The 16,837-nt window shown below is 54.0% G+C and overlaps 2 protein-coding genes across 3 annotated transcripts; both read left to right on the top strand.

The window, feature by feature from the left end:
* Positions 1-101: 101 nt before the first annotated feature.
* Positions 102-11,298, top strand: TMC4 (transmembrane channel like 4). 2 transcript variants are annotated; one of them, XM_064293299.1, is made up of 15 exons: positions 102-1,018; positions 1,450-1,666; positions 3,606-3,751; positions 4,016-4,248; positions 4,416-4,537; positions 6,662-6,809; positions 7,308-7,475; positions 7,718-7,881; positions 8,131-8,257; positions 8,596-8,693; positions 9,018-9,201; positions 9,781-9,911; positions 10,010-10,165; positions 10,445-10,523; positions 10,621-11,298. In XM_064293299.1, the coding sequence occupies exons 1-15, from the start codon at positions 940-942 to the stop codon at positions 10,687-10,689; spliced, it is 2,121 nt and encodes a 706-aa protein (XP_064149369.1). In that variant the 5' UTR covers positions 102-939; the 3' UTR covers positions 10,690-11,298. The 2 variants fall into 2 exon arrangements, with proteins under 2 accessions (XP_064149369.1, XP_064149368.1); XM_064293298.1 differs by having other exon boundaries at positions 10,445-11,298.
* A 111-nt stretch (positions 11,299-11,409) lies between these two features.
* On the top strand, positions 11,410-16,745 carry LENG1 (leukocyte receptor cluster member 1). The gene is made up of 4 exons (XM_003406601.4): positions 11,410-11,672; positions 13,352-13,531; positions 15,412-15,671; positions 16,423-16,745. Exons 1-4 carry the CDS (start codon positions 11,541-11,543, stop codon positions 16,622-16,624), a joined length of 774 nt encoding a protein of 257 aa, XP_003406649.1. The 5' UTR covers positions 11,410-11,540; the 3' UTR covers positions 16,625-16,745.
* The last annotated feature ends 92 nt before the right edge of the window (positions 16,746-16,837 follow it).

Here is a 16,837-nt window from a genome sequence, read left to right as displayed (position 1 = left end):
GTGCGTGTGCGTGTGTGTGTGCGCGCCTCTGGGGTATGAACCGATGAGCCTGATGCTGCAGAATTCTAGCATCCTGAAATGAAGCTAAGGAGCCCTGGTGGCACAGTGGTTAAAAGCTCAGATGCTAACCAAAAGGTGGGCAGTTCAAAGCCACCAACTGCTCCTCAGGAGAAAAATGGCCGTCTGCTTCAGTAAAGATTAAAGATTACAGCCTTGGAAATCCTATGGGGCTGTTCTACCCTGTCCGTAGGGTCTCTGTCTTAGTTATCTAGTGCTGCTATAACAGAAATACAAGTGGATGGCTTTAACATTTATTTTCTCACAATTTAGGAGTCTAGAAGCCTGAATTCAGGGTGCCAGCTCTAGGGTAATGTTTTCTCTTAGCTCTGGGAGAAGGTCCTTGTCTCTTCTAAGCATCTGCTCCTGAGCAATCTTCATGTGGCTTGGCATCTCCCCCCATCTCTCCTTCTCTCACTTGTGTAATCTCTTTTATATCCCAAAAGAGACTGACTGAAGATAAGCTGTACTCTTATCCTGCCTTATTAACATAACAAAGATAACCCATTCCAAATAGAATTATAACCACAAGCATGCAAACCAAAAACCAAATCAATGGATTCCAACTCATAGCCATCCTAAAGGCATGGAGGTTAGGATGTACAACACATACTTTTGGGGATATAATTCAATCCATAACAGTTGCTAAGAGTCAGAATCTACTCGACGGCAACGAGCCAAGCTGCCAGCTCAGGGTGTCACCGGGGACTTCAGTTCCCAGGAGGTGTTTCTGAACCATGGCCCAGAGTTTATGGAACCTGTACAGCCTTGCCTCTGGGCCACCTGGTGGCCAGGTACAGACCTAGCCCAGGCCCCTCCCTTACCTGGGGCAGTCCCCGCCCTGGTGGCCACTAGAGACGGCAACAGACGAGCCCAGGGGCCATGGAAGAGAGCCTGACCTGGGGATCTGACACGGGGGGCGCCTCTAGGGAGTGGCTGGCACCCCGGGAGGCCAGACCAGGTAGGGGAGCGAGTGGGGTTCAGATCCACCCCTGGTGGAGTAATCCTCAGACTGGGCGGAAGTCCTGGGGGAGGAGAAGAACAGAGGCCTGGAGTTCTGGGGGAGGAGGAATCTGGAGACCCAGACTCGGGTCTTGAAGAAGGAGAGGGCTAAAGGCTGGAACGCAGGGGTGTCTGAGGAGTGCGAGAGGCAGGGGGCCAGGACTCCAGAATAAGAGAAAAGGAAGTTAAGGGCTGAATTTCTCAGCCCTGGGCTCAGAGGGGCTGGGGAATCCACACTTGGGCTCTTGAGGAAGTTCGTCGGGCTTTTGAGACTCCTAGGTCTGAGGGAGGAGGGGGCTGAGCAGAACTGAGGGAGGAGGGGCCAGGACTTCTGGGTCTGAGGGAGGAGGGGACTCGAGTGGGTCCTCTCACCCCCCTGCCCTCCTCCAGGCCCGTCCCTGTCCTCTGTGCTGAACGAGCTCCCCAGCGCTGCCACCCTCAGGTACCGAGGCCCTGGAGTGCTGCCTTGGGGGGCACTGGAGGAGCAGGATGAGGATGAAGGAGGGAGCATCCAGGCCTTTGTGGAAGCCACCCAAAAGGAGCTGCTGCAGGACCCTCGCCCCTCCCGGGAGCTGCCCTGGCCCATGCAGGCCAGACGGGCACACAGGTGAGACATACTTCCTGCTCAGACCCCAGGGGCCCTGAGGTGGGGCCATTTCTCTCATGTCCTGGCTTCTTACTCTGCCTTCTATCTTCCTCCTCTCCAAGTATCTCTCTTAGTGTCTTAACTTCCATGCTTTTGTCGATACTTCTCTGGGTCCCTGACTCTTCTCTCTCTCTACCAGGGTCTTGTCTCTGTCATCTCACATCTGCATCCAAACCTGTCTCCGGCTCGCTGTCTCTGTCTCTCCCTGTTTCTCTCTCTGTGTTGGAAATCTGTTATTTTTTCCTGTTTTATGTCTTTATCTCTGCCTCCTCTCCTTTTCATAGCCTGTCACTCTCTGTTTTACTTCTTTCCTCTCTCCCCTACGTAATTTACGGGGCCCAGTGAAAAATGAAAATGCCAGGCCTCTTGTTAAAAAATTATTATGCATTTTAAGATCACAACAGCACAATATGAAGCCAAGCTTTTCTTCCTTCCTTCCTCCCTTTGTTCCTCTCTTCCTTTCTTCTTTCCTTCCTCCCCACCTCCTTTCTTTCCTGCTTCTTTCCTCCCTCTCTTCCTTTCTTCTTTCTTTTCTCCCTCCTTCCTTCTTCTATTTCTTTCTTTCTTTTTTTTTTTTTTTAACACATTTGCCTACAGAAAATGCATGAGACAAGGATATACAGCTTTAAAGAATATTTATAAAGTGAGCACCCAGGTAAACCCTAAGGCAAGAGACAAAACATTGCAGCAGCCCAGGTGCCCTTCCCTGTCACCTCCCTTCTCCCACAAGGCAACCCTTCCCCTGACTTTTGGAATCATCACTTCCTTGTTTTTCTTTATACCTTTATCTCCTGATATGCATTCCTAAAGGAGCCCTGGTGGCGCACAGTTAAGCACTCTGCTGCTACTCAAAGGTCAATGGTTTGAACCCACCCAGAGGCTTCATGGGAGAAAGACCTGGCTATCTTGTAAAGATTACAGCCTAGAAAATCCTATGGGGGAGTTCTCTTCTGTCACGTCGGGTCGCCATAGTTGGAATTGACTTGACGGCACCTAACGACAACAACATGCATCCCTAAAGGATAGCGTCTCATTGTGCTTTTTTGGGAACTTTAAGTAAATGGAATCGTGTAGTATTTATTCTTTGGTGCTTGGCTTCTTATGGTTGTTCTTGTGTGTTATAGAGTCCATTCCCACTCATAGCGATCCCATGTGTTACGGAGCAGAACTGCTACATAGGGTTTTCTGGCCTGTAATCTTTACGGAAAGGGGCCCTGGTGGTGCAGTGGTTAAAGCACTGGGCTGCTAACCAAAAGGTCACTGGTTCGAACCCACCAGCTGCTCCAAGGCAGAAAACTGTGGCAGTCTGCACCCACAAAAATTTACAGCCTTAGAAACTCTACGGGGCAGTTCTACTCAGTCCTATAGGGTCGCTATGAGTCGAAATCAACTCATGACAACAGGTTACAGAAGCAGATGGCCAGGTTTTTCACCTGTGGGCCGCTGGGTGAGTTTGAATGGCAACTTTTGTTTAGCAGCTGAGTGCTTAACCATTGTGCCACTAGGGCTCCTTATGGTTAACATTAGGTTTATTCCTTTTTGTTGCTTTACGGTAGTCCATGTGATGAACATACTACAGCTCACTTCTCTGGTGCTATTGTTGGGTTGGTTCTGCATTTGGGTTGCTTCCAGTTTGGGGCTGCTAAGCCCTTCATAGGACTCCCTGTGTGGTGCAAATAGTTTACTCTCTCCGCTGCTAACCAAAAAGTTGGAGGCTCGAGTCACCCGGAGGAGCCTCTGAAGAAAGGCCTGGCGATCTTCTTCTGAAAAACTAGCCATTGAAAATCACATGGACCACCGTTCTACTCTGCCACACATGGGTTCACCATGAATCTGAACTGACTCAACAGGCAACTGGCAAGCCCTCCATTGCCTGTCTCTTACTCCATTTCCCTTCCAGGAAGAGCCACACTGGGAACGAAGTGGCCCATAACTCGGGGTCCAGGGCGGCACACTGGGCCCGGAGGCTTCGGAGGTCCAGGGAGAAGATGGGGGAAGGTTGGCATACCCTGCAGCCCTGGGCGTGGACGCTGAAGAGGATCGGGGGTAAGGTGGGGTTGAGGCTGGAATGCTGGGAACCAGCCTGGGGAGCAGGCCCGCCTGGAGGAGGCCCGGGGCCTAGCAGCAGGGGGGAGGGGGAGTCTTGAAGCCCGAGGGTAGGAGGGGCAAGGAGGAGGGGCAGCCTTGGAGCCGCGGGGAGGAGAGGCGGGGGAGAGAGGCGGAGCCTGGAGCAGGCGGGGAGGAGGGGCAGAGGGAAGGGGCGGGGCCGTAGCCTGATAACCGGAGGCTTATCTCTGCTTCCCCCTTCAGGCCAGTTCGGGGCCGGCACCGAGTCCTACTTCTCCCTGCTGCGCTTTCTGCTATTTCTCAACGTGATGGCTGCTGTACTGAATGCCTGCATGACGCTGCTGCCCACCTGGTTGGAAGGGACCCCCCCGGGGCCCCCCAACCCTGATACCTCCTCACCTTGCGGCTTCTACAACCCGACCCTCCAGGGGCTGGTTACTTTCCCCACCCAGCTCTTCAACTTGCTCTCGGGAGCGGTGCGTGCAGGAATCCCAGGAAGGTTCCCCACCCATCTCTGAGCCCAGGTGCCCTCGAGGAGCTGGATCTCGAACCATGACCCCTACAGCCTGATGGCCCAGCTTCCTGGCCCCCTCTCCACCCAGCCTCAGCCCTACGGCGACCCCTCTTTGCCTTTCCTCCCCAGGGTTATCTAGAATGGTCACCTCTCTTCTATGGATTCTACCCGCCCCGCCCACGCCTGGCGGTCACCTACCTGTGCTCACTCTTTGTCACTGGCCTCCTCAGCCTGCTGCTCATCCTGCACCGGTCAGTGACACCCCGCATGCAACCCTGGATCGGAGGGGAGGGAGAGGTGGTGGTAGAGCTTCCTCTCCAAGAGTCTTGAGCTTTGCTCTGCGGCCCCTTTCTCTCTGTTTCAGTCAAAATCAATATTAAAATGTTTAACTGCTAGAGGCTAGGGGGTGGGTCCCTGGGTGGTGCAAATGGTTTGTGCTCGACTCCTAACCTAAAGGTTGGTAGTTTGAACCCACCAGCAATGCCACAGAAGAAAGTCCTGGCTATCTGCTGCTGTAAAGCCAAGAAAACCCTACGGAACGGAGTTCTACTCTGTAACACATGGGGTCGCCAGGAATCAAAATCAACTGGACAGCAACGGGTTAGATTCTAGGGATGCCAGATGGGAAGTTTCTCCCTCCTGTAGCTTACAGTTTAGTGGGGTGATAAGATATTCAACAAATAAGCAAGCAAATTAATTACATAATTTCTGTAAAGGGCCAGGTGGTAAGTTTTTTCAGCATTGTGTGCCAACTACTCAACTCTGTCATTGTTGCACAAATACAGCCATAGACAATATGTAAGCCAACTGGTGTGACTGTGTTCCAGTGAAACCTTATTTACAAAAACAGGCATTGGACTGGATTTGGACTGTGGGCCGTAATTTACCTACCCCTGTGAGAGAGAATAATGGGCAGCGACCCTCACTCGTTGGAGTGGACAGTAAAGGCCTCTCTGAGGAGGCGGCCTGGTTGGAGACCAAGACCTGAAAGATATGAGGGAGCCAGCCAGGTGAATAGGCAAGCCACTAGCTTTCTGGACAGAGGAAACTGCAGGTGCAAAGGCCCTGTGGTAGAAACAATATTGGGGTGTTCTAGGAAAGGAAAGGCCAGTATGAGGAGGAGGAGGGACAGGAATTGAGTTCAGACAGGTAAGTGGGAGGCCACCTCAGACAGGCTCTGGCCGGCCATGCTAGTAAGGAGCATAGGCATTAGGAGCAAGGAGATGCTGCGGAGCAGGTTTTAAACGGAATGCCATCTGATTTGCATTTTAAGAAGGTTCCACTGACTTGAGAACAGAGAATGGATTCTAAGAGAGCAAGGGTGATGGAAGCAAGGAAACCGCATGGGAGGCCACTGAAGCTGTCCAGGTGAAAGATGGGCCAGGAGATGGAGTCTCTTTGCCCGCATCTCTCTGTTTCTGTCCCTTTCTCTGATCTCTCCCCACCCCCACCCCCACCCCAGTCTTACAACCCCTCATTCTTTGGATCTCTACCCCTTTCTCTCTGGCTCTCTGTCCCCCCTCACTCTGGGTCTCTATCCTCTTCTCTCTGGGAGTCTCTCCCCCTCTCTCTGGGGGTCTGTCCCCCTCTCTCTGAGTCTCTGTACCCCTCTCTCTGGGTCTCTATCTCCCTCTCTCTGGGTCTCTGTCCCTCTCTTTCTGGGGGTCTGTCCCGCTCTCTCTGAGTCTCTGTACCCCTCTCTCTGGGTCTCTATCTCCCTCTCTCTGGGTCTCTGTCCCTCTCTTTCTGGTGGTCTGTTCCCCTCTCTCTGAGTCTGTCCCCCTCTTTCTGGGTCTGTGTCCCCTTCTGTCTGAGTCTCCATCCCCCTCTCTCTGGGTCTGTCTCTCCCCCCACTCCTCAGTCTCCCCCCCCCCCCAGAGTCTCTGTCCTCCCTCCAGTCTCCATCTCTCTCACTTTGGGTCCCAGTTTCCCTTCTGTCTGGAGCTCAGTCTCTGTCTTCTAGGTTTTTGCCTCTCTCTTTTGGGGTGTCCCTTCTCCTCTGGGTCTGTCTCTGTCTCTCTTGGTCTTTGTCTCCGAAGACACTGTGTCTCTGCCTCTTTGAGCTGTTCTCCACTAGGTGGCAGCTCGACAGATGTCAAGAGTCTTGTTAGGTGCCTTCGAGTGGGACTAATAGCACCCTATAGGACAGAGTAGAACTGCTCCTTAGGGTTTTCCTAGGCTGTAATCTTTACAGAAGCAGATCACCAGGTCCGTCTCCTTGGGAGCCCCTGGGTAGGTTCCAGCTGCTGACCTCTAGGGTAGTGGTGGAGTGCTTAACTGTTCCACCACTACGGCTCTGGGCTCATTTTCCCTGGTTGCCCCATGAGATAGGTGATCCTGTCCACACTGGGCCTCCTGGCTCTCCCCTCTTTCAGCTCAGTGTCCGGCATGAAACAGACGTTGTTGGCCGAGTCGGGGACTCTGACGAGCTACAGCCATCGCGTGTTCTCGGCCTGGAACTTCGGCCTCTGTGGCGATGTCCACGTGCGGCTGCGCCAGCGTGTCATCTGCTACGAGTTGCAGGTGCTCTTAGGAGGTGGTTCCTACGACTAGTGGGCGTGTCTAGATAGGGAGGGATGGGGCGGGGCTGAACTAGAACAGGGCTTAAATCAGAGATGGGGGTTGAGTGAGATGCTGAGAGGGACTTTCTTCTAGAAAATCTCAGATGCTTGAGGTGGAAGTGTACTGGAAAAAGCAGCCTGAAGGGGAGTGGCCTAAATCATTTTTGGTCAAACAGATGGGCGTGGCCACAAAGGGGACGGGGCTACATAAAATAGAACTGGACCTCTGGGCCCATCTGAAGTGCTGGGCGGGGCCGATGAGGGGCGGACTTGGATGTGGTGGGGGTGCTTGGCGCGGGGCCAGCAGAACTGTGTTGTAGCCTTGGAAGCCCTGGAAGGGATGGAACAGGGACCTCTTTAGAGGGGCTGGGCTGGGGTCAGTTCAAGTTAAGGCAGGACTCAAAACCAGTGGCCGGGCCTGCGGGAATGGAGCCGAAGAGGAAGTCTCTTCTGGCCTCAGGTGGAGCTGGAGGAGGCAGTGGTGCGGCACCAGGCTGCAGCGCGGACCCTGGGTCAGCAAGCCAGGGTGTGGTTGGTGCGGGGGCTGCTCAACCTGCTGGTGATTGCGCTTCTGGGTGCAGCCCTCTGTGGAATTTACTGGGCTACGGAGTACACCGTGGAGCTGCAGGTGCGAAAGGTCTTGGAGGTGAAGAGGTTGGAGGCCCTGGACCTGCCTGTCGAAGGGAGGAGGGGACTGAAGTCTAGGATTCCTGGAAACTTAGAAGAGGAGGGGTAGAGGGAGGGGGGAGGTTGGAACCAGATTTCGGGGGCCCGAATGAAGACGAAGCTGGAGGAGTATTTTAAGCATGGGTCTTATGGGCCACCCCCAGAAGCCCAGATGATCTTCCGTTGGTCCACCTTCTCTCCCAGGAGAATTCCTTTGTCCAGCAGACGCCACTGCTAAAGCTGCTGGTGGATTACCTTCCATCCATCTTCATTGCCGTATTCAACTTCGTGCTGCCACCCGTGTTCACGTTCATTGCCTCGCTGGAGGGCTACACCCGAAGCCGCCAGATCGTTTTAATCCTGCTCAGGTTCCAGCCTTCCAGGCTAGGGATTGGTGGTTGGGGAGCTGGCTGGAGGGATGTTGATTCTGAGAGACAAGACACAGAAATCCCGAAGACAGGGATCCAGGGAGATCTAGATTCATCCTGACTTTGTCACTGAGCCTCAATTTCTTCATCTCTGAAATGGGGAGAATCGTGAGCACGTTCCACGGAGGAGGATCTAGCAGGTGGTGAGTACTGGTCAATGCTAACTCCCTTCCTCCCTTCCCCTGCCAGGACTGTGTTTCTCCGCCTTTTCTCTCTCCTGGTCCTGCTCATCTCTCTCTGGTATCAGATCACTTGCGGGGGCAATGCCGAGGCTGAGGATTGCAAAGCCTGTGGCTACAATTACAAAGAACTTCCGGTAAGAAGGACAGGGAACCCAGACTCCTGGGTATGAGAGAGGAGGGGGCCCTGGACCTCCGGGTCTGAAGGAAGTGGGGCCTGGGGTCCCGGACTCTTAGGTCCTGAGGCAGAACGGGCCTGTGGCTGGAGATCCTAGGTCCCCGAAGGAAGAAGGAGCTGAGTGGGTCCAGAGAAGGGCTAGGGGGCTGGAACACCCCCCTGAGGACAGGGGTATGGATGTTTGAGAAAACTGGACGCCCACAGAGGAAATATTGATAGGATCTTATCGGCTTGCGATTTGGAAATCCGCATGCATGGGTCCTGAGGTCTTTCTAACCCGTTTTCTTCCTTCCTCAGTGCTGGGAGACCCGGCTGGGGCAGGAGATGTACAAACTCCTGCTTTTTGATCTGCTGACCGGCTTGGCAGTCACGCTACTCATCCAGTTTCCTCGAAAGTGAGAGCCTTTTAGCGGTGGCTCCGCCCCTAATAGGATAAGCCCCGCCCCACCATCTTTTTTCTATAGCTACGACCCTGACGGCTTGGTTTCCTGGGCCTGAGTCCTCAGGTCCCGCCCCCTCCAATTCCACCCCTAAGGCCATCTGGCGGGCGTTGTCCCCAGCCCCTGTCCTCTAAACACACCTCTTCGCTCCCTCCACGTGGGATATTGAAAGCTCCGCCCTCCCTTGGATATGCTCTCTTCCGATTGGTGGGCTGGACGGGTGAGGTGGAGAAACCCCGGGCCGACACGCCCCTGACTCGGCCCGGCCCCGCCTCTCAGGCTGCTCTGTGGCTTCTGTCCCGGGGCGCTGGGTCGTGTGGCCGGTACCCTGGAGTTCCAGGTGGTCGGCGAGGTGCTGGAGCTGATCTATGCGCAGACAGTGGTCTGGGTGGGGAGTTTTTTCTGCCCTTTACTGCCCCTGCTCAACACGGCCAAGTTCCTGCTACTTTTCTATCTGAAAAAGGTGCGGAGTGGGGAAGACGCGGGGTTCTGAGGGGGGAGGTATTGGGGACCTGGACTACTGGGGTCAGGGAGATGAAGGGACTGAGGGACATTGCTCCAAGGTTCTGGAGGACGAGGGGGCTGAGGACCCAGACTATCAGGTCTTGAGGAGGAGTTGGGGGCCTGGACTCCTGGGTCCGAGGGAGGAGGGGGCTTGGATCCCTGACTCCTGGGTCCAAGGGATGAGGGAACTGGGGGCCAGGACTTCAGGGTCTGAGGGAGGAGGCCATAGGGGCCCGGAGTCCTGGGTCTGAGGGATGAGGGGGGTGGGGGCCCAGAGTCTTGCATCTGAGGCAGGAGGGGCTTGGGGTCCAGAGTCCTGGGTCTGCGAAAGGAGGGGGCTGGGGACTGGACTCCTGGTTGTGATGGGGGTAGGGAGGTGGGGACCTGGATTCCTGGATGTGTTGGGGGAAAGGGGACTGGGGACTGGACTTCTGGGTCCTGAATGAAGAGGGGTCAGGACTCCTGGGTCTGAGGGAGGAGGGGCTGGGGCTCAGACTCAGTGTCACAAGTCTCCTCCTTCCCCACCTTCCTTCATCAGTTCTACCTTTTCTCCACCTGCTCCCCGGCTTCCCGCACCTTCCGGGCCTCCGTGGCGAATTTTTTTTTCTCCCTGATCCTCCTCCTGGCTCTGGCCGTCTCCGCTGTTCCCGTGCTTTATAGCATCTTCCTGTAAGTGTGAGAGGAGTCCGCCTCTCGATCCCTCCCTCCACCCTCATTCAGGACTCTGACTCCTGGCCCTACTTAAGTCTACCCATCTCTGACTTCAGGATCCCGCCCTCCAAGCTGTGTGGTCCATTCCAGGGACAGCCATCCATCTGGGCCCAGATCCCTGAGTCTATTTATGGCCTCCCTCGGGCCGCTCAGAACTTTCTCTTCTTCCTGGGGACCCAGGCCTTTGCTGTGCCCCTTCTGCTGTTCTCCAGGTGAGGGGGGCCCGGATTCCTGGGTTGTAAGTTTGTGTGTGATTTGAGGGCCATGCCACCTGCATCCGAGGGAGGAGGAGACTCAAACTCCTGAGTCTGCTGGAGGAAGAAGCTGGGGGCCTAGACTCCCGGTCTGAGTGAGGAGAGGGCTGGGGGCCTGGACTACTGGGTCCAAGGGAAGAGGAGCTGAGGCCCTAGATCCCTGGTGTCTACGGAGCCAGACACTGAAGACATTCTAAGAGTGTTTTGGATGTGGCTTCTATTCCTTGTCTCCTGCAGCATCCTCATGGCATATACAGTGTCCGTGGCCAACTCATATGGGCGCCTCATCTCTGAGCTCAAGCGCCAGATAGAGACGGTGAGGCAGGCTGGGTACCTGGGAAAGCTCCTGGAGAATATGGAAAGGGACATGAGGGAGGGAAGATGTGTCTCACTTCCACCTGTTTTTACTCAAGGAGGCGCAGAATAAAGTCTTCCTGGCACAGCGCGTTGTGGCGCTGAGCTCGGCCAGTGGGGCTCTGTGACTTGCGCAGCCTGGCTCAGAATGAAGTAACCACTTTCGGGTTCCAGATCTGCCCCCAGGCTTTGTGTCATACCCTTTGTAAGCCTCGACTATTCACATCTGTAAAATGGGAGTACTGGAGAAGACTGCACTCTTCCAGCCTAGGATTTGGAGAATTCTGGCCGTCAAGTCCCTGACTCTATTGAAATTTTTCTTTTATCAATAAATACAACTGGAAGCTGCTGGTGGTGCAATGGTTAAGTGCTTGCCTGCTAATGAAAGATCAGTGGTTCAAACTCATCAGCCACTCCTCTGGAGAAAAATGTGGCAATCTGCTTCTGTAAAGATTAAAAAAAAAATTAGAGCCTTGGAAACCTTATGGGGCAGTTCTACTCTGTCCTATAGGGTCACTATGAGTCAGAATCAACTTGACATTAACGGGTTTTGGTTTTTGGCTTGAAGGCTGCTGAGCGCTCTTTGAAACCTGTTTTCTCAAACCGGGCCAGGGCTTCATCGTAGGATGAGCCAATCAAATGTATTGGAATTTGTGATGGTGTTACACGCTTTTCCGCGAGACGACTTGACAGGCATGAGAGCCAATCGTCGGCGGCTTCTGCAGCGCTTGGGGCGGGGCCATCCATGATTGACTCAAAACCCTGATAAGAGGTAGTCACTAGGCGCTACCACGCGCGGATTCGAGGTGATGGGTGGGGGACGACTCAGCCAATCACCTCTCGCTACAGATCTACAGGGGGCGTGCTGATTAGCCCGAGACCAATCTGAGGCCGAGGTTGGGATAACCGGGGGAGCACAGCCTCGCCAATCGGAAGTGCCAGGAGGCGGGTCTGACAGTCCGAGGACGGTTACAGCGCCATGAATATCTTGCCCAAGAAAAGCTGGCATGTCAGAAACAAGGATAATGTGGCGCGCGTGCGGCGCGACGAGGCCCAGGCCCGGGAGGAGGAGAAGGAGCGGGAGCGGAGGGCGCTGCTCGCTCAGCAAGAGGTAAGCCTGAGTCTGAACGGGCGGGTTCCAGGGGCCGAGCCCGGAAGTGGAGTGGCGCGCAGTCGCAGTGCCCCCCTTGTGTAATCTGGGCTCAGGCTCTGGTCTTGCTCGTGGGGACGTGTCTCTCGCAGAGCTGTTCAATTCTCCTGTGCCTACCTCCACGAAGCCTCCCCTGACCCCACCCTCGTCTCGGCTTCCTCCACGGATGCGTTCCAAGTGTCCAGAGTAGTGCCTGGCACAGAGTAGATATGCGCTGAATGAATATAATGAGCCTTTGCGAGATCGAAAGGAACTGTGATCGCTTTTAGTTTCCTGCACAACCTGTAGGGTCGCTATGAATCCGAATTGACTGGACGGCAACGGGTTGGTTTTTTTGCACAACCTTCACATTTATTGGGCACCTGAAGTGCCCTTGTGGCTAACGGTTTAGTGATTGGCTGCTAACCGAAAAGCTTGCAGTTCGAGCCCACCAGCGGCTGCGTGGGAGAAAGACTTGGCGATCTGTTTTGGTAAAAATTCCAAAACCAAAAAACCCGTTGCCACTGAGTCGATTCCGACTGATAGCGACCCTATAGGACAGAGTAGAAACTGTCTTACAGAGTTTCTCAGGCTGTAATCTTTACAGGAGCAGACTGCCTATCTTTCCTGCAGAGTTGCTGGTGGGTTCAAACTGCCCACCTTTTGGTTAGCAACTGAGTGCTTAACCACTGCACCACCAGGGCTCCTTTCTGTAAAGATCAAAGCCTATGGGGCAGTTCTACTCTGTCACATGGGTTCACCATGAGTCGGAATCGACTCAATGGCTACTGGACGCCAAGTAACAACGACCTCTGCTTGGTATATACCTGTGTCGCTTACCTGATCCTCAACTAACAACGTTGGTATATACCTGTGTCGCTTACCTGATCCTCAACACTGGCTGGAAGTGGTACCCTGGGCTCTTTCCTTATTCACATGTATCAGCAGAAGTTGTAAGTATGACTGGGGAAAGTGACTTGGGGCCATGCCTGAAATTCAGATCATCTGTTCTAATACATGTGCCCTCATGGGGCAGTGGATAAGAGCTCAGCTGCTAACCAAAAAGACAGCAGCTCAAATCCACCAGCTGCTCCTTGGAAACCCTATGGGGCAATTCTACTCTGTCCCATAGGATCACTCTGAGTCAGAATTGACTCGATGGCAGTGGGTTTCATTTGGTTTTGGTCCTAATACAAAGAAGTGCTCTTGGTGCAGTGGTTAAAGTGCTTGGCTGCTAACCAAAAGTTCAACAGTTTGAACCTGCCAGCCGCTCCTTGAGAGAAAGATGTGGTGGTTCTACTCTGTCCTATAAGGTCGCTGTGAGTCGGAATTGCCTTGAGGGCACTGGGTTTTGTTTAGTGTTTTTGGACCCTAATACAGGGTTTGGCTGCCTCTGTAGCTGTTTTGTTTCACTTGACTGGGAACCCCTCTGGTTTAGGCCAGGGATCCCCTTTCCAGCCAACCTTGATGACCCACGGATTACTATTTGAAAGGCAGCTTTTAAAACTCAGGCATTGCCTCACCCCAGGATGGGACAGGGGCCTCTTTGGGCTCCCAGTACCCCAGGACCATGGACTGTGATGCTCTGTGGTCTGCACCAGACTCTCAGCCCCTTGAGTCACCTCTGCGTTCTGAATGCCTACAATGCCCCTTTCCCCCAGGCCCGCACAGAATTCCTACGCAAGAAGGCCAGGCGCCAGAACTTGCAACCTGAGCTTGAAGCAGTAGAGGTGGGAGCCCCAAGTCCTGGCCCTGTGGACCTGTTTCGAGAGCTGCTAGAAGAAGGGAAAGGGGTGACCAGAAGCAATAAAGAGTATGAGGAGGAAAAACGACAGGAGAAGGTAAGCTGGCCTTGCCGATGGGGCTTGGCGGGGGGCACTTGGGTGTGACCAACAGGAGTGTGCAGATATGGTGGGAATTAAATGAGTGAACTACATAATTTAGAACAGTACCGGACCAGCACCCAAGAAGTGCTGGCTATCGCTATCCAGGCACCCACAGGATTTGGCTAGTCACCCCAGCTATGGAGTCTGTGGGTAGTGCAAATGCTCAACTACTAGCTGAAAGGTTGGTGGTTCAAACCCACCCAGAGGTGCTTCAGAAGACAGGCCTGGTGATCTGCTTTCAAAAGATCACAGCCTTGAAAACCCTGTGAAGTAGCTCTACTCTGCACGCATGGGGTCACTGAGTTGGAACTGACTTGAAGGCAATTAACAACAGCCTGGCTGTGGGGTTGCTAGGTGCAAACCGCTCAGGTCTCCAGCCTGAGGTCAAGACCCTACAGGGGCAAGGGAGAATGAAGAAAACCAAAGACACAAGGGAAAGACTAGTCCAAAGGACTAATGGACCACAACTACCACAGCCTCCACCAGACTGAGTCCAGCACAACTAGATGGTGCCTGGCTACCACCACTGAGTGGTCTGACAGGGATCACAGTAGAGGGTCCCAGACAGAGCTAGAGAAAAAGGTAGAACAAAATTCAGACTCTCAAAAAAGGACCAGACTTACTAGTTTGACAAAAGACTGGAGAAACCCCGAAGAGTATAGCCCCCGACACCCTTTTAACTCAATACTGAAGTCACTCCTAAGGTTCACTCTTCAGCCAAAGATTGGACAGGCCCATAAAATAATACAGGTAGCTCAACCATGTATACGAGACTACATGGGCACACCAGGGGTTAAGGACGAGAAGGCAGGGAGGGGACAGGAAAGCTGCATGAATGGAAATGGGGAACCCAAGGTTGAGAAGGGGGGAGAGTTGACACATCGTGGGGCTGGCAACCAATGTTATAAAATATGTGCGTTAATTGTTTAATGAGAAACTAATTTGCTCTATAAACCTTCATGTAAAGCACAAGGAAAAAAAAAAGACCCTACAGGGATGTGGAATGTGCCAAGGAGTAATAGTGGTAACTTGCTGGTTCATCATCTTACCTTCTGTGGCCTGTCCCACAAATTCTCGGGAGGTGTGGGGTATTCTTGTGAAGTGTCTGGCTTCCCTCTCGTTCTCAGGTGTTCCCTCTTCCTGACTGGTATACCTGCCAGGCAAGGCTTTTCAAGGGGCAGCACCACTCTCTGTGTGGGCCTTCCTGGCTTTTATAGCAACAGGGGTGGTGTTGGGGGTGGAAGTCCTCATGAGGTGAGCTGCAGTGCACAGAATGGTCCCCTACAACTAAGAGCTGTCCTAGCCGTGAAGCCAGGAGACCCATTTCCAAAACACTGCTTAGCATGTCCATCAGCTCGTCTTGTGGGCTCTGCCTTGCAGATATTGCTATAACTGGAGTCCTTCCATTTCTCAGCTCCTCCCTGCCCCTTCTCTCCCCCTCATTTGGAAGCTGCAGCAGCCTGCCTGGTCTTAAGTTCTGATTCCTACCCACTCCAGCTGAGACATTTTTAAAGTGTAAATCAGATGGGCACTCATGTGCTCCCAGGGATTCCCATCGCACTTTGAACCGGCCTCAATCACTCCTCTGCCTTCAACCCTAAAGTGTCCCTCACCCATCCCCTTTCCTCACAGTTGGTTACTGCCATTGCCAGTCTGTTATACCCCAGCTCTGGCGTAACTGGCTCATGAGGCCCTGAGTGTGTTTGCTGAGTGACCGACTGTTCCCAGGACCTTGGGATCTCAGGGCTGGGCCCCTTGAGGGCAGACCTGCTTGACACCCCCTGAGACATCCTGAGTGGCTGCACCCATCTCTCCTGTTTCTCTGGCCCCTCCAGGAGAGGCAGGAGAAAGCACTGGGCATCCTGACATACCTGGGCCAGAGTGCTGCGGAAGCCCAGACGCAGCCTCCGTGGTACCAGCTCCCCCCGGGCCGAGGCCCCCCCCAACCAGGCCCAGGTCCCGACGAGAAGATCAAGAGCTGCCTGGATCCTCTGCGGGAGATGCAGAAGCACTTGGGGAAGAAGAGGCGGCACAGCGGTGACAAGGGCAGGCCCAGCAGAAAGGAAAAGCCTTTGGAGAAACAGCGCCCCAAGGAGTAAGCCGAAAGGTTCAGTCCAGAGCTAGCCAGGCAGGAGGGTTGGCTGGTGCGAGCAGTCTCCAAAGTGAACCCAAGACCCTCTCGGGGTTGGGGTGGAGGTCTGTGAAGTCACACTCGTTTCCATGACAGTTTGTCTTTTCCACACTCCTCACATGCACAGTGGAGGCTTCCAGGGGCTACATGACGTGGTGGTTAATGGGACATACGCTTGTGTTCTCAAGATCGGTTTCATTTCTAATGCGGTAAATGTTAATAGATATGAGCCACACAAACAAGAACCCTTAGGGGTCATCAGTTTAAGAACATAATGGCTCCTGAGACCAGAGTTTAAGATCTGTAGTTAGAGGAAGTCAGTGTCCCAGATGCTTCCAGATGCCATGCCCCACAGGGATGCACTGACTACAGTTCTTTTCTACTAAAGGGGAACTGAGGCCCAGAGAGGGCTAGGGAGTCGCTCAGCGTCAGATACCAAAATGAGCAGTGGGTTTCTTGAGCTGGAGGGAAACCTGATTTTGAAGGCTGGGGAGGACAGAAGCCAGAAGGTACAAACATGTGCCCAGGAGGAAGGCTGGCCTGCTGATCCTGGAATTGGTCTGCTTCCTCCCGCAGGCTTTAGGAGCTCAGAGTGGGGTCATGTGAGGAGAAAACAAGGGGGTTTGAGGTGGCCACTCCCTCAACTGAAAAGAGATGGGAGGGGTGGGCCCTCCTGGGGCCACCCAGCCTGCTGACCTGACACCTGCCCCCCCAGGCCCCCATCCCTGGACCAGCTTCGAGCAGAACGTCTTCAGCGAGAAGCAGCTGAGAGGACCCGGGCAGAGGCCCTGTTGGCCCGGATCCGAGGTGGGGCGCCCCAAGAGGACCCACCAGAGGAAACAGACGAGCGGCGGCGGCGCTACAACTCCCAGTTTCACCCCCAGCTGGCCCGGCGCCCCCGCCAGCAGGATGCCTAGCCCTCCCACTGACTCGTGCTGAGACGAAGCCCCAGGTGTCTGCTCCCAAGGGGTACAGGAGAGGCTGCTGCTGCCAGCCGTCATATAAAACTATTTATTCATAAATATTTTCCAAAATGAAAATAGGTTTACCAAAAAATGTCCCTCACTGGGGAGGGAAGGAGGGGGCAGCCCTCGCCCCTGGGCCCCCAGGGTGGGGCTGAGAGGAAGAAA

The sequence above is a fragment of the Loxodonta africana genome, chromosome 11 (assembly GCF_030014295.1).
Source record: "Loxodonta africana isolate mLoxAfr1 chromosome 11, mLoxAfr1.hap2, whole genome shotgun sequence".
NCBI lineage: Eukaryota > Metazoa > Chordata > Mammalia > Proboscidea > Elephantidae > Loxodonta > Loxodonta africana.
Note: the sequence above shows the minus strand (reverse complement) of the source record. Positions and strands in the feature narration are given on the sequence as shown.

Coding starts and splice junctions, on each gene's coding strand:
- TMC4 (XM_064293298.1), top strand. CDS start 940: ATGGAAGAGAGCCTGACCTGGGGATCTGACACGGGGGGCGCCTCTAGG. Junction 7,882..8,130: donor ATCGTTTTAATCCTGCTCAG/GTTCCAGCCTTC, acceptor TTCCCCTGCCAG/GACTGTGTTTCTCCGCCTTT. Junction 9,202..9,780: donor TACTTTTCTATCTGAAAAAG/GTGCGGAGTGGG, acceptor TTCCTTCATCAG/TTCTACCTTTTCTCCACCTG.
- LENG1 (XM_003406601.4), top strand. CDS start 11,541: ATGAATATCTTGCCCAAGAAAAGCTGGCATGTCAGAAACAAGGATAAT. Junction 13,532..15,411: donor AGGAAAAACGACAGGAGAAG/GTAAGCTGGCCT, acceptor TGGCCCCTCCAG/GAGAGGCAGGAGAAAGCACT. Junction 15,672..16,422: donor GAGAAACAGCGCCCCAAGGA/GTAAGCCGAAAG, acceptor CTGCCCCCCCAG/GCCCCCATCCCTGGACCAGC.